This window comes from Nicotiana tabacum, chromosome 8, assembly GCF_000715075.1.
Source record: "Nicotiana tabacum cultivar K326 chromosome 8, ASM71507v2, whole genome shotgun sequence".
Classification (NCBI taxonomy): domain Eukaryota; kingdom Viridiplantae; phylum Streptophyta; class Magnoliopsida; order Solanales; family Solanaceae; genus Nicotiana; species Nicotiana tabacum.
In genome coordinates this window covers 12,197,330-12,223,346 of record NC_134087.1, presented here as the reverse complement: position 1 = coordinate 12,223,346, position 26,017 = coordinate 12,197,330, and the positions used below count along the sequence as shown (strand labels likewise).

General features: G+C 37.7%; 2 protein-coding genes across 2 annotated transcripts; both read right to left on the bottom strand.

Annotated features, from left to right (window-relative positions):
- Positions 1–15,502: 15,502 nt before the first annotated feature.
- On the bottom strand, positions 15,503–17,202 carry LOC107766073 (uncharacterized). The gene is made up of 5 exons (XM_016584786.1): positions 17,127–17,202; positions 16,842–17,009; positions 16,459–16,643; positions 16,042–16,398; positions 15,503–15,727 (listed from the first exon to the last, which is right to left on the bottom strand). The coding sequence occupies exons 1-5, from the start codon at positions 17,200–17,202 to the stop codon at positions 15,503–15,505; spliced, it is 1,011 nt and encodes a 336-aa protein (XP_016440272.1).
- A 395-nt stretch (positions 17,203–17,597) lies between these two features.
- LOC142162967 (uncharacterized) lies at positions 17,598–18,581 on the bottom strand. Its single transcript, XM_075220198.1, has 2 exons — positions 17,873–18,581; positions 17,598–17,734 (listed from the first exon to the last, which is right to left on the bottom strand). The coding sequence occupies exons 1-2, from the start codon at positions 18,579–18,581 to the stop codon at positions 17,598–17,600; spliced, it is 846 nt and encodes a 281-aa protein (XP_075076299.1).
- Positions 18,582–26,017: the final 7,436 nt, after the last annotated feature.

Here is a 26,017-nt window from a genome sequence, read left to right as displayed (position 1 = left end):
GACATTGGTGACTCGTCGTAGGCACCACAAAAGGAGCCCACAAAAAGAATCAGTGGAACAACCAACAAGGAAGATGATGGTAAAAATACCAATAAAAAAGAATCCAGTTAGGCATTTGAAGAAAGAAAAAGTGGAGATGCACCACCCTCAAAAGCCACGAAATCCAGTGACCTTGGAGGAGTTTTTACCAAATTGGTTCCGCACGAAGATTTCCCATGAGGGCATTGATGCCTCTTGTTGCCATGCTGACAAAGGAGAAGAAAAGAGTGATGACCTACCGTTGGCACCATCTTCGGAAAAGCCCATTGAGTCCACTCCTCAAGAAGTTAATGCTTGTGACGAAAAGGTCACGTTCACAAATGACGATCTTTTGCTAGGTGACACTCCTCATAACCGCCCATTGTACCTGGTTGGCTATATGCGCGATGAAAGGGTAAATCGGATTTTGGTTGATGGAGGATCCTCAGTGAACATTTTGCCAATTCATACTGTGAAAGAACTTGGTATTCCCATGAACGAACTCTCAGAAAGTCGTATGATGATCCAAGGATTCAATCAAGGGGGGCAAAGAGCCATAGGCGCGATCAGGCTAGGAATCACTATTGAAGATATGCAATCAAGTGCATGGCAACATATGATCAATACAAAGACTTCATACAATGTTTTGCTTGGGAGGCCTTAGATACATGAGAATAAAGTTGTTCCATCTACCTACCATCAATGTTTAAAATACTACGAGGGTGAAGTCGAGAATACTGTAGTTGCTAATGATGAGCCATTCACTAAGGCTGAGTCACACTTTGCCTATGCAAAGTTATACTTGAAGAACCGCATTGTGAAGGAGATGAAAGTTGATGATGGTACGAAAAGCAAGAATGACGAACCCATAACTAAAAGAGCTGATGTGACTATTGGTAAAGCCAAAACTGTTACTGAGGAGGTAACTGCCAACGTGAGTAAATCTCATAAAGTGGGTATTGCGTCTTATGGAAAGAAAGTAAGTCCCGCGCTCCAATATGTCCCTAAAAGGAAGAAAGACGAGGGTGGATCACATAATCTCCAAACCAAGACGCTAAGGGAGTTAACTCTTCCGGTAAAACGAATTGAGGCAGTAAAGTTGTCCTCAAAGCCGCTTGCAGGGTTTGTAGCCCAAAATCGTTTGCAGAATGTGGCACTCCCTACAAAGTGAACAGATGAAGGTTTTGATCTTAATGCTTACAAGCTATTTGCAAAAGCTGGATACAATCCCAATGAGCCGTCAAAGTTAGGGAAGCTCCCATTAGAAGCTGCAACGAGGCAACCACGTGAAGGTCTGGGATACAAGCAATCGTCACCAGTGCGTATCTCAATAAGAAAGGCGAGTAGCAATTATATCAGTGTAGAAGACGAATATGTCGCTTCTAACAGGCCTTCTGTCTTTGATCGGCTTGGAAAATCAACTGTGAGAACTTCTGTATTTGAAAGTTTGGGTCCATTAAAGAAGGGGAATAAGTTCCAGAGAAATCATCGAAATACAAGAACACCCGCTTCACCTAAAATTCAGGAGATCTCTAAGGATTTCCAAAGTTTGGTTCCTTCCAGAATGAGGCGACAAACAAAACTGGTGGTTTTATGTGAAGAAGTACTGAAGGTAAAGCCATATATTGTGGTCTACACTAAGGAACGTGATGAAGATGAAGAAAGTGTAGGTTCTTCGTATCATGTCACTATACAAGGCGAGAATGGTATTTCGTTTTCGATGGAAGATAATGCGGAATTGGAGGATGTTTCGCCGTGTTATCACATATCCTTCAATGATGGGGACCCTCAAGAAGATGAAGATGCGAAAGATGTTCCACCTGAACTTGAAGAAGGAGTGAAGATGACAGTTGATGCCTTAAAAGAAGTTAACCTTGGCACCGATGAGGAACCAAGACCCACCTACCTAAGTGCTTTACTAGAAGCTGATGAAGAGAGCACTTATATTGAGTTACTCAAAGAATTCAGGGATGTCTTTGCTTGGAGTTACAAAGAGATGCCTGGCTTGGACCCGAAAGTGGTAGTCCATCACCTTGCAGTCAGAAATGGTGCTCGCCCTGTTAAACAAGCTCAAAGGTGTTTTAGGCCAGGACTTGGTTCCCCTGATTGAAACTGAAGTTAACAAACTCATTGAAGATGGATTTATTCGGGAAGTTAAATACCCAACATGGGTTTCAAGTATTGTCCCTGTAAGGAAGAAGAATGGCCAGATTCGAGTATGTGTTGACTTTAGGGACCTCAATAATGCATGTCCCAAAGATGAATTCCCGCTTCCTGTTCAAGAGCTGATGATCGATGCTACTACTGGTTACGAAGCAATGTTTTTCATGGACGGTTCGTCGGGCTATAACCAAATTCACATGGCACCAAAAGATGAAGAGCTTACTGCGTTTCGCACCCCCATGGGTATTTATTGTTATAAGGTAATGCCTTTTGGCTTGAAGAATGCTGGTGCTACTTACCAAAGGGCTATGCAGAATATTTACAATGATCTTCTCCACAAGAATGTCGAATGCTATGTTGACGACTTGATGGTGAAATCAAAAGAGAAGGGCGACCACATGAAAGACTTGAGGATGGTATTTAAATTGCTCCGGAGGTACCAACTTAGGATGAGTCTGTTGAAATGTGCCTTTGGAGTTACTTCTGGAAAGTTCCTTGGTTTCATTGTCCGCCATCGAGGGATCGAAATTTATCAAGCCAAAGTGGATGCCATTTTGAAAATGCCTGAGCCTCGAGATATCCATGAATTGAAAAGTCTGCAAGGAAAGCTAGCATACCTTAGAAGATTTATATCAAACCTGGCTAGGAGGTGCCAACCATTTAGTCACCTCATGAAGAAAGGCGTTCCTTTCAAGTGGGATCAAGCTTGTAGCAATGCCTTCGAAAGTATCAAAACCTACTTGATGAAACCTCCAGTTTTAGCAGCTTCTATACCAGGAAAGCCATTGATACTATACATTGCGGCACAGGAAAGGTCTGTTGGAGCACTGTTGGCCCAAAAAAATAGTAAGGGGAAAGAAAACTCTCTTTACTACTTGAGCAGGATGATGACACCTAACGAGTTGAACTATTCGGCAATTGAAAAGTTGTGTTTGGTGCTAGTCTTCTCAATTCAAAAGTTAAAGCACTACTTTCAAGCTCATGTTGTATGTCTTGTGTCTAAAGCAAATCCCATTAAGTTAGTGATGTCAAAACCTGTTCTTAGTGATCGACTAGCGAGATGGTACCTCCAATTTCAACAATTCAAGATTTTGTACATCCCTCAAAAGGCTGTAAAAGGACAAGCATTGGCAGACTTCTTGGCAGATCATCTAATACCTGATGACTGGAGCTAACTGATGAACTACCTGATGAGGACGCAATGGTCGTTGAAGTTAACCTCCATGGAAGATGTATTTTGATGGTGCTGCGCATCGTGGGGGAGCCGGGGCTGGCGTAGTATTTGTTACTCCTCAAGGTGAAGTCTTGCCCTACTCTTTTACCTTGACACAACTCTGTTCCAACAATGTTGCTGAATATCAAGCATTAATACTTGGGCTTGAAATGGCCGTTGATATGAAGCAATTGCAAGTCTTTGGTGACTCCCAGTTAGTGGTCAATCAACTCTTGGGTAGTTACGAGGTCAAGAAGCATGAACTACGCCCATATCATGATTACGCAAATAAGTTGATGGAGTAGCTCAGCGATGTGACTATTCACTTTGTACCAAGGAAAGGAAATAAGAAGGATGTTTTAGCTGCTCTAGCTTCATCATTAGCCCTTCCTGACCAAGCGCAAGTTACCATCTGCCAAAAATGGGTAATATCGCCGCCAAATGAGGTCGAAGGTGAAGAAAACGAACTCAAGCATCTTGTTGCTATTTCTGAAGTTGAGAAAGAAGAATGGCGGCAACCCATTATCGACTACTTATGCTATGGGATACTTCCAAAAATCCAAGGAGAAGGACTAAAATCCGTCGTCGTGCACCTCGCTTCCTTTACTATAAGGATACTTTATACAGAAGGTCGTTCGAGGGAGTACTCTTGCGATGCCTAGGAGAAGAAGAAGCTCTCCAAGCTTTGCAAGCGACACATTCTGGGGTATGTGGGTCACACCAGTCCGGACCAAAGCTCCACTTCCATATAAAAATGATGGGATATTATTGGCCAACGATGGTAATAGATTGCTTGGACTATGTTCGAAGATGCAAGGCTTGTCAATTCCATGCGAATTTTATTCATCAACCTCCTGAAATATTGCACCCGACTGTTGCATCCTGGCCATTTGGCGCTTGGGGATTGGATGTTGTTGGACCACTGCCAAAGTCCTCTGGTGGGCACCTATACATCTTGGCTACAACTGACTACTTCTCAAAATAGGCTGAAGTTGTTGCTCTTAAGAAAGTAAAAAAGGAAAATGTTGCAAGTTTCATCCGAGTAAACATTATTTATCGCTTTGGCATTCCTCGCTACATAAAAATGGATAATGGAAATCCATTCGATAATAGGTTGATGAACAAGATTTGTGATCTCTTTGGCTTCAAGCAACATAACTCTTCAATGTACAATGCTGCCACCAATGGTCTAACTGAGGCATTCAACAAAACTCTATGCAACTTGCTAAAAAAAGTCGTGTCCAAATCCAAACGAGATTGGAATGACCGTATGGAAGAAGCTCTATGGGCATATAGGACGACTCGCCGCACGCCAACATAAGCGACTCCTTATTCACTGGTTATGGAGTCAAAGTCGTCTTGACACTTGAGCGTCAAATACCTTCATTACGACTGGCTATTCAAGAAGGGACCACTGATGAAGAAAATGCTCGACTTCGATTAGTAGGTTGGAAGCTCTTGATGAAAAGAGATTGGAAGCTCAACAGAGTCTTGAATTTTATCAAGCTCGATTGTCTCACGCCTTCAATAAAAGAGTTTGTCCGAGATCCTTTCAAGTAGGAGATCAAGTCCTTGTTGTACGAAGACCCATAATTACTTCCCATAAACCTGTAGGGAAGTTCAGTTCAAAATGGGATGGGCCATATGTCGTACAAGAAGCTTATTCAAATGGGTCTTACAAGCTGGTTGATGCAGATGGTATGAGAATCGGCCCTATCAACGGCAAGTTTTTGAAGAAGTATTATCCATGAAGTTGCAAGTCATAATGCTCTTCGACGTACGAGCCTAAACTGCAAGTCATGACGCTCTTCGACGTACGAGCCTAAACTGCAAGTCATGACACTCCTTGACGCACGAGCCTAAACTGCATGTTGCTACTGTCACACCTCCTTTTTCACCCGCACTGCCTTAAAGGGCGTGGAAGAGAGTTTTTCCAATTAAAGGACAATCGAAATGGGATTTGTTTATTTATTTCAGAGTCGCCACTTGGGAGATTTATGGTGTCCCAGGTCACCGGTTGAATCCCGAATCAGGGAAAATAATGACTCTTAACAGTTTGCGCACCAGAAATTCGGATAAGGAATTCTGTTAACCCGGGAGAAGGTGTTAGGCATTCCCGAGTTCCGTGTTTCTAGCACGGTCGCTCAACTGTCATATTCAGCTTAATTATCTGATTTTATACAAATACGAACTTATGTGCAAATTTCAAACTCTTTAACGCTTTCATTATTATTATTATGGAGAATTGCAACGTTGTGAAAATGTATCTAGAACCATGTCACAATCAATGTACCCATGGTCGTCGATACATTTTGACTCCGTTGAGATTTGGATTTGGATTACGTCAATGTACACCCATGTTTAAGAAAGTAAATTATTTAAGGCGCACCTAAGCGACTAGCGCATTATTATTTTTAGATGGTCGTGAAATCTTGCTAATATGGCCCATCCGAAGTCTAATTTATTATTAACCATTTATTGCTCTGCAGCTTACGTTTTATTTAGCGAGGCTCTTTCATTTTTATTTTAAAGGGCAATCCTAAAGTGACTACATTCTTATTAAGTTTTGCCTCTAAAAGAAACGAGAAAAGTCTTTATTAATTACATGCTTTGACAAGAAGTTATTGGATTACAGTTGATGATAACGGTAATTTATACTCGAATTCGTAAAAAAATGTTTCATGCCTTTATTCTATAAGTGAACTTTTAAAACTGAAATTACGAAATGCATATAAAATTGTCAAGATATTCGAAACTAACCATTCTCCAAATTGATTTAAACTAACATTCCTAAAATTGGTTTAAACTATTTGAATTAACGGATAAGAAACGTTATCAACATGGATTCGAATATTGGCCTATATGCTGCCTAACGGAATCAAATACTGCTTATTCAAATTTTTCCTCAAATACCCAAGAAAGTTAGAGATGAAATATGACAACTAATCCCTACTTATTTGTTCATTCTACAAAGTACATGTTTTACTACATGGAATCTGTAGCTGACAACTACAAACTATAATTTGAAAACCAAACAGTTTCAGTTAAATGCAAGACTATGTCATGCATTCCATTTGGGCTATAAAACTAAACTATATAAATACATATATCTTATTACACTATAGATACAACATTAATTCATCAAAAACACCCTAGCATTTCATTTTTTACTTTTATATCTCACAGCCACATCATTATTGATCCGAAAGTGTACCTGGTATTGAAATAAAAGAAGAAGAAGAAGAAGATGAGAGATCAGCAGGGTAGTAACAGTGTAGCAACAACAACAACAGCAGGTTCAGCAACACAGCAAAACCAGTAATAACAATAGCAGAAATCCCAGGATCAGATTGAAAACAAGAGAATGACCCAGCAACTCAATAGAATAGGGCTTTAAAAAAACAGAAATCCCCAGGAAAATCCAAATTCAAACCAAACAATACCCTAAAGCAGTTACAGTCAAAACAGAAGAGGGACAAATGCAAGAAACTGTGGCTTTCTGATCATGAACCCTCAAAGAAGAAAACAAACTGAAGCTCTTCGATGTAAAGCTTAACCTTAAACAATTTACTCTATTCCTCACTTAGTAAGATAACATAGCCTATATGCCCTCTATTTTCTCCAGATTTTTTCTCTTTTTTCCTTCTCCCCTTTAACTTCCATCCTTTACCCCTTTTATACAAGTCTGCTCCCCTTTCAAAACATACTGCCCGACCCCTTTTGCTTATTCAAACCAGAATTTTCCACTAAAAAACTAATTTTTTCACTCTAAATCCCACTAAGGAAGCTTTTCCTTATTTTCAGCCCCCTCATTCCCTTTTGTTCCCCATTAGTGTATTAATTAATACCCCACTAACAAAGCACTAACATTAAAATGTAATCCTAACTATTTCATTCCTAAATCAACCCTGAAAACCCCTGGATATTACTGACTTCCTAATACAACTATTCAACTGTTTTACACTTTAATTCTGAAATCTGTTCCAGCTTAACAAAGGTTTGGAAATTAAACTTGACTAACAGCTATAACCAAACTTAATTCTGATAACTGAATGACTGAGGCTAGAATTTAATTGAAACAAAATGAACTGAAATTTAAATCAAGTCCAGACCTAACACCATATAGAAATCAATAGAATTCTTAAAATTGAAACTGAATAATAAAATCAGAATCAACATGAATGCAGGATCATTGTCAGCCTATTGACAATGCCCTGAAACTACTAAAGGTCCATAGATCAGCACACACAACAACAATTTGACGAACTTATTGATCTACAAACAAGAACGAATTAATCGACGAAAACTAATTAACCAATTGCTTACAACATTTGACAGCAATCACTCAGAAGTAGACAATCAGGTAATTCAAATAGTATTGACAAGAACAAGGATTTACTGGAAACTCATTAATCGACACAACTTATTAATCGATTACACAAATTATAATACATAATAATTATAGCAAACATAAACAAATGACAGAATTGGACCAAATAAAAAGTCCACTGAAGATGAACAGAATTAATTGACAAAAGATGGAAAATTAATAAAACTAAACTAAACAGATACATAGATAGAAAAACATGAATACAAAATGAAGGAAAATAAAAACAAAATACCTCAGAATCTCAGAACTATACGGATCCAGGCTCGAACTCAGACTTAGGCACTTTGAGGTCGAACAGACTTTAATCGAAGTGTTCTCAACTGAGAACACCTCGATTAAGGTCTATTAGACCCCAACCCTTCATTTAATTTGGATAGACCCCAAGGTTCCAGTGATTCTAGGGTTCATACAGTCGATTTGGGGTTCGGACCAGTGGTTGTTCAGGGTTGAGGGAGGTCTGGTGGATATCTGGTATAAGTTTGGGGTAGGTTGGGGTAGGTTGGGGTTTTGCTCGAATATTCGATTGAATATTCGAGAGGCTGTGGGGTGATTCGAACTAAAAGGTCAACAGATCCATGACGAGGGTGGTCAGGGGATGCTGTGGTGTTAATTTGGTGGTCATCGGAATAGGTGAAGTTTCAGATGAACTCTTTGATTGAAGATTTGAGCAGATTGGTGATGATTCGAAGGAAACTAATACCAGATCTGGAAAGGGGATGTCGTGGGGAAGCTATGGTGTAATTTTGGGGTCGCTTGGACAATCGGAACCGCCGTGAGGCGATTTTCGGTGGGTGGTCAACGGTGGTAAGAGGCGGAGGGTCATCTGGTCTCTAAAGCATAGAGACGATGAAGAGATGGGGTGTATTGGCTTGGGGTGGGGTAAAGAATTGGCCTTTATATACGGAGGGATTGTTTCGATCTTGGCCATTGGATCAATCATGATCCACGCCCTGGATCAATTCACTTAAAGGAGACGACACCGTTTGGTCTTATTTAGAAACTGGGTCAACTCGGGTCAAAATGGACCGGGTTGTGAGGGAAGCTTGGGACCGTTGGATTAATGGAGATGGATGGTTTAGATTGACATGCCTGAAACGGCGCCGTTTTAACTATGCATGAGCTGAACTGGGTCATTCGATCCAGTTTGATCAACGGCTCAGATTTGAGGTGCCAATACGGCGTCGTTTGGGGTTATCTGAGATTAAATGGAGTGGGCACCATCAAAACGATGTAGCTTTTTCCCTATACTACGTCGTTTGATGGTCTTTCGGGTTGATAGACCTGGGTCGGGTGGGCGTGTGACTTTTGGGCCTGAGCTCTCTTTTAAAAACTGGCCCAGTCCGAATCTTCTTCATTTTTTTGAACTCTTTTCCTTTTCCTTCTTTAAAAACAATTTCTAATTAAATTGTAAAATCAAAAATAAAACTACACAAATATTAATTAATACTTACAACAATTAACACATAAATTAAAATCTTAAAATAAAATCACACAATGACAACAAATAGAATAAAACGCATATTTTTGTGATTTTTCTTTTAGAGTCAAATGATGGTTTAATTAATTCCTAAATGCATGATTAAATCCTAAATATGCATGCAACATGTATATATTTTTTTTCAATTAACTACAACAAGGTAAACATTTACGGACAAAACACAAATAATTATAAAAAATGCCACGCAAATCTTAAAAATTGTACACCAAGAGAATTTTGTTTTATTTTTGATTTCTTTTGGAGTAGTTTTCATGAAGCAAAAATCACGTGCTCACAGCTACACTCCTGCCCCGCAAGAGTATAAACTGTGTATGGTCCAAAAAAAAAGTCCGCTATGTTAAAAATCTCGAAAGAGGCGGCCTAGGCAAAAGTTAGGACATAAAAACAAAATCTACCCAGTCTGAAATACGGTATGACTTGATCCTCTTCACCGAGGTACGTAGGCAACCTAGAGTTTCATTCTAAGTTCAGTCGCATAAGTTCAAAATATACATATTGCCCCAATTGTTGTTCGAGTGAAGTATGGAAGAATGCAAAATCAAGCTGAAATGTCATTCTCCTGTTGAACTCTTATCTCATTTGATTTAAAAGGGGCAACCCCCCTTAGTAAATTGATATCTTCAATGGACCGATTTAGAAGGATGTCAAGTATTTGCATTGAAGTCCAGGGATTCTCTATGTCTTCAGGTTCACCAAACCTTCTAGTTTGTTGGTCTCCAAGTTCGCCCTCTGCCTAAAAAAAAGGGGAAGAGAAGCGAGGCGTCAAAAGAAAACACAAGTATAAGGAAATGATTGATCAGCGCAACGTTTCAAATTCAGTGAGATTTTAACCCCAAGATATTTGTGAGAATATGGCTCTTAAATTTCGATTTATGGCAAGTAAGACATCTTCCGATCTCAAGAATTCCATATCAAGATACAAAATATTTGGTAAATTCGCGCAAATATGAAATTGTCGGTGTATTAGAATGTAATGTTGAGTTCGAAATATTATCTGAATGTATCCTTAAGGCATTAAATCTTGAATTTTGGATATGTTATATATTTGGAAGTTAAGTTTCCATTAGATCAAACGGTTCATGATTTCGACGTTTCTACTTCAAGATACAAAACGTTTGGCGACGTCGCACAAATCTGAAATTTTCAACATAGTGGAACCTAAAGTTGATTTCAAAATATTATCTGGGACGATTCTGAAGTTATTTGATTAAGAATTTTGAATATTTTCTAGATTTTGAAGTCTAGTTTTCAAGAAATCAAACGGTTCATAATAACAACGTTCCTACACTAAGATATGATTTTTTTAGTAAGACTGCGCAAATCTGAAATTTTCAACATGGCGGGATCTAAAGTTAGTTCCAAAATATTATCTGGGGCGATTCTGAATGTTTTTGATTCTAAGTATTGGATATATTTTAGATATTGAAGTCATCAAATGGTTCATTATTTGGACTCTCCCACGACAAGATATGAATCTTTTGTTACAAGCGCGTAAAACTGAAAATTATGCGACTAAGATAAAAGTCAGACAATGTAAAGCAAAAGAGAAGCTTAAATATTTTAAGCCCTCTAAGTCTCCAAGTTGAAGTCTTCAAGTCCGTCGGTATTCAAGTTGAAGTCCCCAGGTTGAAATCTTCAACTCCGTCGGTCTTCAAGCTGAAGTCTTCAAATTCGCCGATCTTCAAGTTGAAATATTTAGGCCATCCAAGTCTCAAAGTTGAAGTCTTCAAGTTCGTCGGTCTTCAAGTTGAAGTCTTCAAATTCGCCGATCTTCAAGTTGAAATATTTAGGCCCTCCAAGTCTCAAAATTGAAGTTTTCAAGTTCGTCGGTCTTCAAGTTTCAGTCTTCAAATTCGCCGATCTTAAAGTTGAATTATTTAAGCCCTCCAAATCTTTGAGTTGAAGTCTGCAAAGTCCGTCAAATCTTCAAAGTTCTCCAAGTGTTCAAGTCGATGTCATCTTCAAGTTGAAGCTTTATAACTTTCCAATCTTAAGGTGGACATATAAGTCCCTTTGCACCTTAAGTTGGCCTCTTCGTGGGTTTGTCCTTAAGAGGAACTATAACTTTTCAATCTTAAGATGGACATATGAGCCCCTTTTCACCTTAAGTTGACCTCTTCATGGGTTTGTCCTTAAAAAGAACTATAACTTTTCAATCTTAAGGTGGACATATGAGTCCCTTTTCATCTTAAGTAGGCCTCACCAATAGTCGGGTCGTTTTGAGAGTAATCTCTCCGATAGTCGGGTCATTTCGAGAGTAATTTCTCCGATAGTCGGGCCATTTTAAGAGTAATCTCTCCAAGAATTGGGCCATTTTGAGAGTCATCTCTCCAAAAATTAGGCCACATTGAGAGTAATCTCTCCAAGAATTGGGCCATTTTGAGAGTCATCTCTCCAAGAATTGGGCAACATTGAGAATAATCTCTCCAAGAATCGGGCCATTTTGAGAGTAATCTCTCCAAGAATTGGGCCACATTGAGAGTAATCTCTCCATGAATCAGGCCATTTTGAGAGTAATCTCTCCGGTAGTCGGGCGATGAGAGTAATCTCTCCGATATTCGGGCAAGGATGAGTACTCATCCCCTCACACCCCAAGATCTTCTTCTTCATGCATGGATCATCTCGTTAAATAAGAACATATCCTTCTTGTTTGACCTACAAAAAAAAGAAAAAAGGACAACAAAGGAAGAAAAGCACAAGAAAGAAGAAGAAATTACCTTCGTGTTGATGCTCCCGAGACCACAAAACTAGACTCAATTGTCTTGAAGATTCTGTGAATCGATGATCAATGAACCTACGATCATGAGTTTATATAGCTATCAAAATTTGGTATTAAATATTTTTTTGGCGATGTGGGATCAATTGTTTAGGCGGCTCCAAAGTTTTGGTTCCCGACACGAACTAGTATATGGTAGCTTGACCCAAGTAGAAATCTAATTAAGCAGGTGAAGGGAGCTTGATTTCAAAAGAGACACGTACATTACACTACACTATTATCTGGAAAAATATCAAGACCCACGTAACTTAGTCTTGGATTTGCCATGCAAATTCTTATCTAAACATAAGTCCATACAAGTCAAGGCCTATTCTTACGTGGAGATTTACTAAGGGAAACTACCTGGCACTTGTGTATTGAAAAAAAAATACATCCTACAATATTATAACCTGGATTCAAGATTGTCTCTCTTAATCATGAAAGGTGCATATTGAAAATGAGAAGAAAACATGATTTTCCTTGAAAAGGGGGCGATTGGGTATTAGTCTCATAATACTTCAATCCTTGTCTTTCAAGTTCGAGATATTTACTCGACAAGTCTTGAAGTAGAGGGCATTTGTAGGCATATAAATTATATTAAATTAAATTCATGTAATAATTTGGACTATATTTTAAATTCAAGATATATTGGTCCAAACAAATATATGGGCTAATATAATTGGATTAATTATATAAGTCCAATATATATGGATTAAATAAATAAGTCTTAATCCATTGGGCTAACTCATTTAATTGAGCTAAAGTGATGAGCCCACTTAATTAAGCCCAAGATGTTATCTTCCTAGAGGCCCAGTTTGGTGGCACATGTCAAATGACGTGGCGCGCCAAGTCAAACGAAAGAGCCAATAAGATCATGCCATGTGTTAAAATGACAAGGCATGCCTAGTAACACTAAAAGGCCAATGAAATCGTGCCACGTGTGCAAGTGACATGTTCTGGCCAATCAAATGTGGTCATGTCATACTTCAATTTGATTGGTCGGAAAAGAGTTTGTTCTTATCACAACTCTTCCCTTCCACAACTATAAATAGGGGTCTTCATAACTCAGAAAAGACACCAGAAGTTATAACAAGAAGCAAGAAAGAGCTCGTGGATCAAACACTGCAAATTCCTCCACAAGTTTCAAGCTTCAAGTTCAAGTTCAAGCTGAAGAACGAAGAAGAAATCAAGTTCAAGTTCAAGAACGAAGAACAAATCAAGGTCAAGTTCAAGCAATCAAGCTCAAGCTCAAGAACAAGATCATCGTTCTGAGGCAACAAATACATATTCAAGATCAAGCTCAAAAGCCCTTGAATTTATTTACTGCTGAAAAGAAGAATTAGAGGATTCATAGAGATTGTACACTCAAATATTAGAAATAAAATACTATGCCTGTTGCGATATTTTCGGTCTTGCTTTTATTTTCTTGACGCAAATTATTGTCTACATAATGATAAGGGAAAAACAAGAATGATAAATTATTTTTCTCTTGATAACTTAAAAGTGACAATTAAAAGCGAAAATTTATTTTTAGAATACTGGACAAATAAAAATGAACTAAGGGAGTACTAAAGGCAACCAATAAATTGAATTATTTTTTTTGGTTTCCCATGCGGTGTCCGATATCTGCATTGGAGCCCGACTATATTTAGATTCTCGCTGTGTAGGACCCCATTCGAAAAAAGCGCTCCAACCAATTAATTTATCATTAGCCCAAGGAGGAAATATTTAATATTTTAGAAGTTCTAGGATTTCGATAAGCTGGAGATTTAGCGGTAAGTTTTCTTATTATTTTCTCCGTCGAAAGAAACACCAATAATTAATTAGGTTGACGGAATCTAATGGAATACGTGCTTCGTAATTTGATGTGAAGAAAGTCATCTCCCATTGAACGTTTTCTGAAGAAAGGTTTTGCTCAACAAGAAGCTCACATCATAATTTATCACTGGAGTTAAGTTATACACCCTCCGTCTCATATTATCAGTTGTGGTTATTAAAAATAATTATTTCAAATTATTTTTTATTTTAGAAGTTCAAGATAAAATTTTCCTTTTATACCCTTTAGTAATAATTGTTTTTGAAGATGGAAAAAACACATAAATAAAATAAATATTCAATGAAGAGAGATTTTATCTTAAAACATAAATAAGAGTCAAATTGTCTAATATCTTTTCTAATTAATGTTTCTTAAGGGACGTGTAAAAGAGAAACACGACAGATAATTTGAGACATAAAGAGTAATAAGTATCCACTAAAAGTAGTATAAACTTTATTAGAATTTAACTTTTGCACACTAGCAATGTAGTATTTATTTTAGAGTTTAACTAATATAAAAAAATTACACTCTCATGTCATCTTTACTGTCAATTTACAGGATTCTAGCTATGAAGATTGGTAATTGACAGCGAATTATAGAGAGAAAGCTAGAGAGAAGGAGGAGAGAAAATGAAGACGTTCATTATTATCGATATCATTGTTGGATCAATAACTGATCCGTTTTAACAAACTAACTTCCTAACTTTTCTTCATTACAATTTTGTATTCTAACTTTCTCCATTTACACTTTAGTCCCTAACTCTTAAGTAGTATCAAATATCACAAAACTCCCTCTCAAGATGGAGGGTGGAAAACATCCAACACTCCCAACTTGGACATAAGAATCTGGTGTTGTGGAATGCCTAATGCTTTAGTCATCATATCTGCAACTTGCTCCTTTGTTGATATGTGTTCTGGTGCAATCAGTCCACCTTTGATTTTTTTTCCTCACAAAATAGCAGTCTATCTCTATGTGTTTAGTCCTTTCATGATAGATAGGATTGACAACAATCTGTAGAATCGCTTTGCTATCACAAAATAGCCTCACATGTATTTGAACCTCAATCCCAAGCTCTTTCGTCAACCCTGTGAGCCAAACTACTTCAGATACCATAACTGACATGCTTCTATACTCAGCTTCTGCTCACAGTCTGTTGCTTTTTGACTTCCATGAGATCATGGAATCACCCATCTTCACCATATACCCTGTGACAGATCTTCTTGTGTTTGGGCAAGCTGCCCAATCTGAGTCATAATAGGCTGTGACTTATTCTACAGGTTCCCTTTTCAGCAGTACTCCTCTTCCTGGACATCCCTTGATATATCTTACAACTCTCAATGCTGCCTCTAGGTGTGACTGTTTTGGATGTTGCATAAACTGACTCAGCATTTGAACAGCAAAACATATGTCATATATCAGCTTTCCTATAAGCTTTTGATATCCACCTATATCCTGTAATTCTTCATCTCTTGTTGCCCCTACATGCTTGTCATAGTCTACTGTAGTTAGCTTTTGATTTTGTTCAAGTGGGGAACTTGCAGGTTTTGCCCCACTCAATCCAACTTCATAGATCATACTAAGGGCATATTTCCTTTGATTGAGAAGGATTCTCTTTGGTGATCTCATGATCTCTATACCTAGGAAGTATTTCAACTCCGCAGATCCTTTACTTTAGAATTCAAATGCAATGTTTCCTTTCCTGCTTGTATCATAGCTTCACAACTGCTTGTAATCAATAGGTCATCAACATAGACCACTATAATCACTGTATCTGCACCACTTTTCTTGGTGAAGAGTGAATGGTCATAGGCAATTTGCAGAAAACCAGCTTTTTTCAAGGCATCAGTTAGCTTAATATTCCATTGTCTAGATGCCTATTTAAGGCCATAAAGTGACTTGGACAATTTGCAAACTTTGGACTCCCCTGCCTATGAAAACCTTGGGGCAGATACATGTAAACCTCCTCATAAAGGTCTCCCTACAAAAAGGCATTATTGATATCCATTTGAAAAAAATGCCAATTCTTTGAAGTTGCCAAGCTAATCACTATTCTGACTGTCACCATCTTTGCAACTGGTGAGAAAGTTTCATGGTAGTCTAGGCCCTCTTGCTATGTGTATCCCTTTGCCACAAGTCTTGCTTTGAACCTTTCTACTTCTCTATTTGCCTTGTATTTGATTTTGTATACCCATTTAGACCCAATTGCCCTTTTTCCACAAGGCAAGTCCACTACTTCCCAAGTGTTGTTATCTTTTAGGGCCTTGATCTCATTTTGCATAGTTTCAACCCACCTAACATCTTGTGAAGCTTCTAAGAAAGACCCTGGTTCTACTTCTGTTGAGATGGTTGTTAGATAGGCTTGGTAAGGAGTTGAAAGATGGTCATACGACACATATTGAGAGATAGGGTAGGAACTATGATTGGAGGAGTTCCCAAGAGTATAGTAATATTTCAGCCAAATAGAAGGTTTGACCCTTCTAGCTGATCTTCTAAATGCAATTGATGGTACAGGTTGAAACATAAGAGGATCTGCAGTAGGTGCAGTCTGAGGCAATTAATCATTGGGCTGAATGACTGAGACATTTGTAATAGGTTCTAGTAGTACATGATGCATTTGATCATGTGGCTCTTCTTGTGTCATTTCTTCTGATGCAAGTATTGAAGTCTCAGGTGCTGGAATGACATCTTGTTCTTGAGAGGATTCAACTTGGTCAACTTGATCAGCATTGTGATCACTAGCATGATCGAGTGGCATATCCCTGCTATTTCTTTCAACAGCTTCAGTTGTGTCTGTAGTATTAAGAACGAATAGATCCTAATGTTCCATGTGATTGTGATTAGTCTTGAAGGGAAACACATTATCTCAGAAGTTGACATCTCTGGTAACTAGGAAGGTGTTATTGTCTAAATCAAGCAACTTGTAGCCCTTTTGAGTCTCTGAATACCCTAAGAAGACTGTTCTTCTTGCTCTTGATGCAAACTTGTCACCTTTAGGATATGTGCTTGCATAGCACAAACAACCAAACACTCTTAAATGATCCACCTTTGGTGGCTTCTTATGTAGCAATTCAAAAGGAGACTTCTCTTTCAAGACATCTGAAGGCAGCTTGTTGGTCAAGTACATAGTTGTCTTCACACAGTCTCCCCAGAACTTCACTGGTATAGCACTTTGAAATGTTAAAGCCCTTGCTACCTCTAGAATGTGTCTATGCTTTCTCTACACAACTCCATTTTGTTGTAGAGTATATGGATAGCTTCTTTGATGCATAATACCTAGAGATGCATACAGATCATTGCACTGAGTATTAAAAAACTTTGTGCCATTATCTGATCTTATAGTCTTAACCATTGTGTTAAATTGGTTTTTGACCAAGGCAAAAAAGTCTTTTAACACTACTATTACTTCACTCTTTGAATGCAACAAACAAATTCAAGTATATCGACTGAAGTCATCAACTATTGTCACAAAATAATGCTTCCTGTCATAAGTTGGGATCTTATATAGACCTCACACATCAGCATGCACAAGTTGAAATATACTATCAGACTTACTACTACTATTTAGAAACTTGAGTCTGCTTTGTTTAGCTAGTGGACAGACTTCATATAGCTTGTGCTAACCTGTGTCAAATTTATTCTTCAGTTCCTCTAGTTGTTGTAAAGTACTTGATGATGCATGTCCTAATCTTTGATGCCATAATTCAGTATTTGATGTCTCCTCTTAGAAATCTTAGCTTCTACCACTCATTCCCTTCTAAGTATGTAGAGTCCACTATCTTCTCTACCAATCCCCAGCACATAGTCATTGTAGAGCCCCTGAAACATGCAGAAATCAAGGTAGAAGGCAGCCAAGTAGAACAACTCTTTAGTTAACTTGGATACTGAAAGTAGATTGAATTTAAAATCTGGCACATGTAACACATTTGTTATCCTTTGTTTTCCCAAGATAAGAGCATCTCCTGAGTGTGTGATTTTTGACTTATCTCATGTACGTATGTCTACTCCATAATTGTTCTCACCTTCAATTTCTTTAAGACTTTCTAATACTTCTTTGCAGAATGCTATGTGATGTGATGCACATATATCCATTATCCAATCATATACCCTGTTATTGGATATACTAGATAGCAGTGACATTGTACCTGCCATGTTTGATGAACTTGTTGCAGCAACAGATCCTTCCCCAATAGAAGATTTGGTTAGCAAATTGACTAAGTATTTGTAGTGCTCCTCTGTCATGAAACTTCCTAAGATCTGCACTTTGACATTTGCTTCTCCTTCTGCATTCACATTGTTAGCACAAGGTTTGTATCCACCTGGTTGCCCTTTCTTTTTGCTTTTAAAATCAGCTGGATACCCTATTATTTTATAGCAATTATCCTTTAGATGGCCTTTATACCCACAATGTTCATAGATTAGCCCAGGTTTTTTCCCTTTGAACATCTGTCCTCTACCTGCTAACATAGTCAAGGGATCCTTATTTGTCTCAACTTCTCCTAATGCTCTTCGACTTTCCTCCTGTACTGCAGCTGAATATGCTTGATTTACAGCGAGTACTGGCCTCCTCTGAAGAATGTTGCTTCTTATTTTGCTATAGCTCTCATTCAGTCCCATAAGGAACTGCAATAACCTCTGTCTCACCAAGTTATCGACATATGGCCTTGATTTTTCATAATCACATGAAGGCAAGGGTGCCAATATGTCCAATTCATCCCACAAATCTTTCATCTTTGAAAAATAAGAGGTAATTAAATCTGTACCTTGTCTAAGTGTCGCAATTTCTGCCCAGAGTTGATAAATCCTAGTCAGATTGTCTTTGTCAAACCTCTCCTTGAATTCATCCCAAACCTTCCTTGCACTCGTAGAGTACATAATACTCGGTACCAATTCGCTTGATATTGTGCTACTTAGCCATGAAAGTACCACCGCATTACACATGTCCCATTGTGCAGCTAACTCACCTCTATATGAGCTCTTAAGGCAGCTTCCATCCTCAAACTGGAGAGAGAAAGCTAGAGAGAAGGAGGAGAGAAAATGAAGTTCTTCATTATTATCGTTATCACTGTTGGATCAATAACTGATCCCTTTTAACAAAACAAACTTCCTAACTTTTCTTCATTACAATTTTGTATTCTAACTTTCTCTATTTACATTTTAGTCCCTAATTCTTAAGTAGTATCAAATATCACAAAATTTACATATTGTAGTGAGTGACTTGATTAGTTCATAAGATTACAAATCCTATTTTTTACGAAGAAATATCTGTAAATGTCTTTTGAATGAAATTGATAATTATTGTAAAAGTTTTCTTCACATCGTCGGTGCATATAAATTAAACTCATTTTGTAAAGCATGCTGATAATATATGTGAGCACGTGATTTTTGTTTCGCGCGACAATCGCTCCAAAAGAAATAAAAAGTAATAACAATTGATCCTGTTGAACAATTTTTGGATTTTTACATGGCACTTTGTTAATTATTTATGATTTTTTGCCCATTTTTACTTTATTAAAACAAAATACAAAAAATGTACGTGTCATGCGTAATCTGAACCGTAACACGGTTGTTAAATAGAAAATCATAAATAGGCATCTTTGTCCGTGATTTTGTTCTTGCTTGATTTTACCTGTTTTAAAATATTTTAATGTGTGTGCAATTAATTGTATTAAGTGTTTATTTAATCTTAGTTTGATTTTACTTAGGTTTTGTTTTTTTTTTAAAACAGAAAAAAATAATAAAAAATAAAGAAGAAAATAAAGTAATAATAAAAGCCCTTCCTTTTTCGGACTTGGGCCAATTTGTTAAAATTGGCCCAAACAAACAATGCCCAAAACCAGGCCTGCCCGGTCCAGTCCAAGCTGACACCAAGGACGTCCAAACGACGTCGTAATGGTTGTATCTGATCTGAGCCGTTGATCTCCGAATGATCAACGGCCAAGATCACCTCCCCATAACCCACTAATGAACCCGACCCGAACCAACCTTGACCCCTACTAAGCCAAACGACGTCGTTCCACTTAAGTCCTCAGATCCAGACCGTAGATCTGGATTGATCTAACGGTTGAGATCAAGCCATCCACCCCGTATATAAACCCTTCCCCCTTCACCCCGCGCCCTAATCCAAACCCCCCTGCCTTAGTTCGTCTTCACCAGACCCCAACCCTCCAAACCCTAGCCGCCCCTGCATACCTTCGCCATGAAAGCCAGCGGCATGGACGCCGATGATCCTACCCTTAACACCATAGATGCTCCTCACCGTCCTGAACCCAAATCCACCAACCACACACCTCGAATCCCATCCCACCTTCTCGAATCTTCATTTGAAGATTCGAGTCAAAACTGGATCTACCCCGATCTGCCCTAAATTCATACCAGACACTCCCCAGACCCCCCTCGTGACCAAACCATGCTTGGTTTGGTCCGAATCTGATTAGGGAAGCATGAATCCCAGATCTGATTTTTGGAACTTTGTGGTTCTTCGTCACTGGTCCATATCCGTTCAAACCGAAGAGATTAAGGTCTAATGGACCTTAATCGAAGTGTTTCTCATCTGAGAAACACTTCGATTAAAGTCCGTTCAGCCTTAAGAAAGGTCTGTTCGAATCCAAGTAAGATTTTGATTTTTCAAGGTTTAAGGTGAGTTCTTTCTTTTCTTTATTTGTTTGGTCCATCTGATTGTGGTAAAGGTCTGTTCATGTTTTGTTTGTGTCCCCGAATTTTATCAACTATGCCCTGTCCACTTTGCCTGAACCTCTGTTGTTTGATTGAGTCTTTCTATTTGTTCTGATATTGTGTATGCAAGTGTTGTGCAATTAGCTGATTTTCAAATTTGAACTGACTAATTGATTCCTCGAATGCCACTTTGTTTAATCAGTATAATTCAAATCATGTGTCGATACTGTTAAATGTCTGATTTTTGGCTACGATTGTGCATGTTATGATTAATATAGTCGAGTCGACATGTGTCGTCAATTAGTTTTAACTATATGAACAATAACAAATCGACCTGCTGCAGTTAAACATTGCTTGAATCAATTAAGAACTGAGTCTAGTGCTTATAATTGTTATTTTGAATCAGAAATGTAAAATCAATGTTTTGTTTAGTTACAGTTTTGAAATTGGAGGGCATGTGCACTTGTGCACAACATGTGCATTTGTGAACAGCCTGTGCCCTGCCTAAGGGCTTTTTGAATTAAATAGTTTGACAGCATATGCTGTCAGACTACATCCTGCTGCCCACACCCTACTTTAGTTTCAGAAATAATAAACATTACTAAAGGTAAGCCTGCCAAGGGAATGTCATGGGGTTTTGTTAATACTTAAATGACTAACTGGAACTGAAAAGAGGGCAGCACATGGGAGGGTGTTCGAATGGTCTAAACAGGCTGTTAAAGGGATGATTTGAGGCTTAATAAAGGGGGCACTTCCATCAGTTCTTGAGGAGGGAATTTTTGAAAAGGGAGGGGATACACATTAAGAGATATACACACACAGACACATATAGGGAACTCAGACTGGACTGGGGGGCTGGGATTTTCAGAATAGATAGAAGAATTGAAAAGACAGAGAGATTTCTGGACTGAAAATTTAAGACTGGTTTTTCTTTGGATTATTCAAAAGATATACATAGAGGGATAAAGAGATCACAAAATAGGAGATACAGATACAGATACAAGAGAGAAAAGATATAGAAAAATCAGGAGCTGTTTCTTCACTTTGTTGTCTGGATTTCATTTGTTCTTCTATTTGTTCAATTGATTCTGATCCTTCCAAGTTAAAACTGAGTTCACTGGTTGTGATTTGCATTGGTTTATTTCCTGAAGTTTGGTCTATCTGGGGTTTCTATTTCCACTGCCTTGTTTGTTACCTGCTGTTACTGCTGCTGTTTGGTGTTGCTCCTGTTGTTACTCTGCTGACTTCTCTTCTTCTTCTTCAACTGTAAACACTTCCAGGTACACACTTCTGAAACTATTTGTTGTGGAAAGTTTGAAGCTTTGAAGCAGAAATAAAAGAAATGAATGTTGATTCCTTCACAATACCCATGTTCAAAACATGGCCATAGGTTGAATGGTAGTCGGCCTGCATTCGTTTAAGTTCGTTCCAACTGCAACTGCTCTGTATAAATTAACATACATTCTGTTTGAGATGAACTATTAGATAGCATTGTTTATTAGATCAGGTGTGTTTTAATGTATATAATCATTGGGTCTTGATTTAGTTATGACAGTATAACATAGAATCATGGCAAGCATCTGTATGTATTTTGTCTAGACCACTGAATTGTCAAATCTGTTGTATTTGGTCCAGGATAAATGTATCCCAAACAAACCCTCATGCGGTTACGTTAAAAGTTTGGCCATGTACGCCAACTCTCTTGTCAGATTACTTGTCCCGATATAGGTTCGATATGGGCTTCGGTATAGATTCACTGTTTCGAAATAATGCGATTACTTTTTTGAGTTCAATTAACAGTGTTTTTTTTTCTAATAAACAACTGATTTCATTTATCAAGCCCAAATGAGCTAGTTTTGCAATTCAAACTGGAAGGTCGTTTTTTAATGCAAATTTAGTGTACGTTATTAGTTTGCTTGCAATCCCCTTAGCAAATTAACGAAACTTATTCACTCCTTAAAGACGAGGCATGAGATAATTCTCACCTCATAAACAACCAATTAGGCAATCAAGCAAAAATTCGGATTCGTCATATATAGTAGAGATTTAGTATGTTAGTTGCTTAAACAAGTAAGTTTAGTATTTTTCTCTTTTATTTTTTAGAGACAAATGTATTAGAAATGTAGCCACTTTAGGATATCCTTTTCAAAAATAGAGGCGAGCCTCGCCAAATAAAAAATACAAAACTGCGGGGCCCTCAATAAATAACCACAATAATTACTTAGAATTCAGGATGAGCCATTTAGCGAATTTCATGGCCTTCTACAAAATAATAACGCGTTAGACTCTTTAGGCACGGTTTAATTAAATTACATTCTTAAACTCGAGTGCACATTGATGTGACCCGAATCCAAATCTCAACGGAGTCGAAATGTGTTTAACAACTACGGGTGCATTGATTGTGACGTGGTTCGAGATGCATTTTCACGACGTTGCAATTCTATAAAAATAAATGATAATAATAAAAGCGGTTTAAACTTAATAAAAGCAAGCAAGTCATAACTTGTATTTAAATCAGATATTTAGCCATTATAACAATTTAAGCGACCGTGCTAGAACCACGGGATTCGAGGGTGCCTAACACCTTCCCTCGGGTCAACAGAATTCCTTACTTAGAATTTCTGGTTCGCAGACTTCATTTGGAAAAGTCGAAAATCTCCTCGATTTGGGATTTAAGATAAAACCGGTGACTTGGGACACCAAAAGCCAAACCTTTCCCAAGTGGCGACTCTGAATTAAATAAATAATCTCATTTCGAATATTGTCACTTAAATTGGAAAAACTCCCCTTGCGCATTTAACCCTTCGGGGTCGGGCGCGCAAAAAGGAGGTGTGACAATATACCCTACAATAACATAATTATTTATAATAAGTTTAATTAGGTAACCTAGAAAATAAAGTAAATAACCTACTATAATAAATAAAAGGAAAAATTTTATATTAAAACAATTGGGTTGCTTCCTTTTCGACTTTATAGCCAATATTTCAATTTACAATTGAGTAGCCCAAAAATAAGTGGCCCATATCCGAAAAAGGGGGTGTTATTTTCGTTTTTTGGGAGTCAGAAATGGGATTTTGTATCTTTCAACGGGATTTTCTCTCATTCTTTCCCAAATCTACAAAAACGAGATCTTGTGATCAATGCAGCTCCAAAACCCCTAGAAATTCTTCTTCATCTCGAATTAACAACAAATCAAACACGAAAAGTGAATTTTTTTGCTGCGAATCAACGCAATTTTCATTTTTGCTGCAATTTTGATTTCAACTTTTTGTTCGATGGAACTTTTTCCAGTTTACATTCTTTATAGTGGTGAATGGGAAGAAAACAAGTTTATCAATTTCGTCAGCGATTGTGTAATAATCGAGTCGACATTCAGCTACAACAATTTAGTTGCGGCTATTTCGGAACAGATTAGGATCGATAGTGAGTTAAACGCAATAGAGATTAACTTTCTCCCAAATGATGGTTTGCCACCGATTCTGATTTACAACGACACAAGTGTTAAGGTGTATATCGAATTAAAGAAGAAAAACTTGAATTTCACTGAATACCCCTTATTTGTAACAGTGAAAGAGATTTATGATAATCGTTTGGTTGCTACAAGTTCCAGTTGTTTGGTTGTTACAAGTTCCAGTCGTTTGGTTGCTACAAGTTCCAGTTGTTTGGTTGCTACAAGTTCTAGTAGTTTGGTTGCTACAAGTTCCAATTCTATAGATGTATCCACAATTGATAGCACTGAGATTATGACTGATATCGAATTGATTGAAAACACGAAACTTAGTGAAAACACGGGTATAATAGATATTATGTTGAACGAATTTTTTGAGGAGGATCAAGTTTATAAAGATAAAGAGACAGTTATGAATGTGATGAAGAACTTGGTTGTACGCGAGAGGTTCCAATTCAAGGTGAAGAGATCAAGCGCAACAAGGCATGTCAATAATTGTATATTCTATTATATATATGTATAAATATGTATAAAGTAGTATATATTTGTATATAATGTATTAAAATTAGTATATATCTAGTTATATTTTTGTATACAAGTGTATTTAGAAGTTGAATGATCTTTAATCCTAGGTATCACCTTATGTGTGTGGATGACAATTGTGCTTGGAGTTTCAAATCTTCTGCCGTTTTCAAGGCAAACATATTCAAAGTGAGATGTTACAATAATAATCACACATGCGGCTATGGTGAAAGATACTTAACACAACGACAAGCTACTTCGAGTGTAATTGCTAGTATAGTCAAGGACAAGTATGTTAATCCAAAAAACGTTTACACAGCAAATGATATAATAGAGGACATACAAAAGCAACACGAGATTGAAGTGAGCTATATGAAAGTATGGAGAGCTAAAGAGATAGCAATGGCAATGATAAGAGGGAGTCCGAGTGATTCATATAAGGAGTTACCGAAGTATTTTTATATGTTGGAGCATACAAATCCAGGAACGGTTACAAAGTTGCACAAATCAGAAGATGGATGCTTTCTTTATGCATATGTTTCGCTTTATGCACCTATCAAGGGCTGGGAGCATTGCAGACCGATAATGGTTGTGAGCACGTGATTTTTGCTTCACGAAAACTACTCCAAAAGAAATCAAAAATAAAACAAAATTCTCTTGGTGTACAATTTTTAAGATTTGCGTGGTATTTTTGATAATTATTTGTGTTTTGTCCGTAAATATTTACCTTGTTGTAGTTAATTGAAAAAAGAAATAAACATGTTGCAGGCATATTTAGGATTTAATCATGCATTTAGGAATTAATTAAACCATCATTTGGCTCCAAAAGGAAAATCACAAAAATATGTGTTTTATTCTATTTGTTGTCATTGTGTGATTTTATTTTAAGATTTTAATTTGTGTGTTAATTGTTGTAAGTGTTAATTAATATTTGTGTAGTTTTATTTTTTGATTGTACAATTTAATTAGGAATTGTTTTTTTTAAATTAAATTAAAGAAAGAAAAGGAAAAGAGTTAAAAAATGAAGAAAATTCGGACTTGGCCAGTTTTTAAAAGAGAGCTCAGGCCCAAAAGTCACACGCCCACCCGGTCCATGTCTGTCAACCCAAAAGACCATCAAACGACGTAGTATAAGGCAAGAGCTACGTCGTTTTAATGGTGCCCAGTCCAGTTAATCTCAGATAACCCCAAACGACGCCGTATTGGCACCTCAAATCTGAGTCGTTGATCAAACTGGATCGAACGACCCAGTTCAACCCATGCATAGTTAAAACGGCGCCGTTTCAGGCATGTCAATCTAAACCGTCCATCTCCATTGATCCAACGGTCCCAAGCTTCCATCACAACCCGGTCCATTTCGACCCGGGTTGACCCAGTCTCTGAATAAGACCAAACGGTGTCGTCCCCTTTAAGTGAATTGATCCAGGCCGTGGATCGTGATTGATCCAATGGCCAAGATCGAAACAACCCCTCCGTATATAAAGGCCAATTCTTTACCCCAACCCCCCCCCCAAGCCAAAAC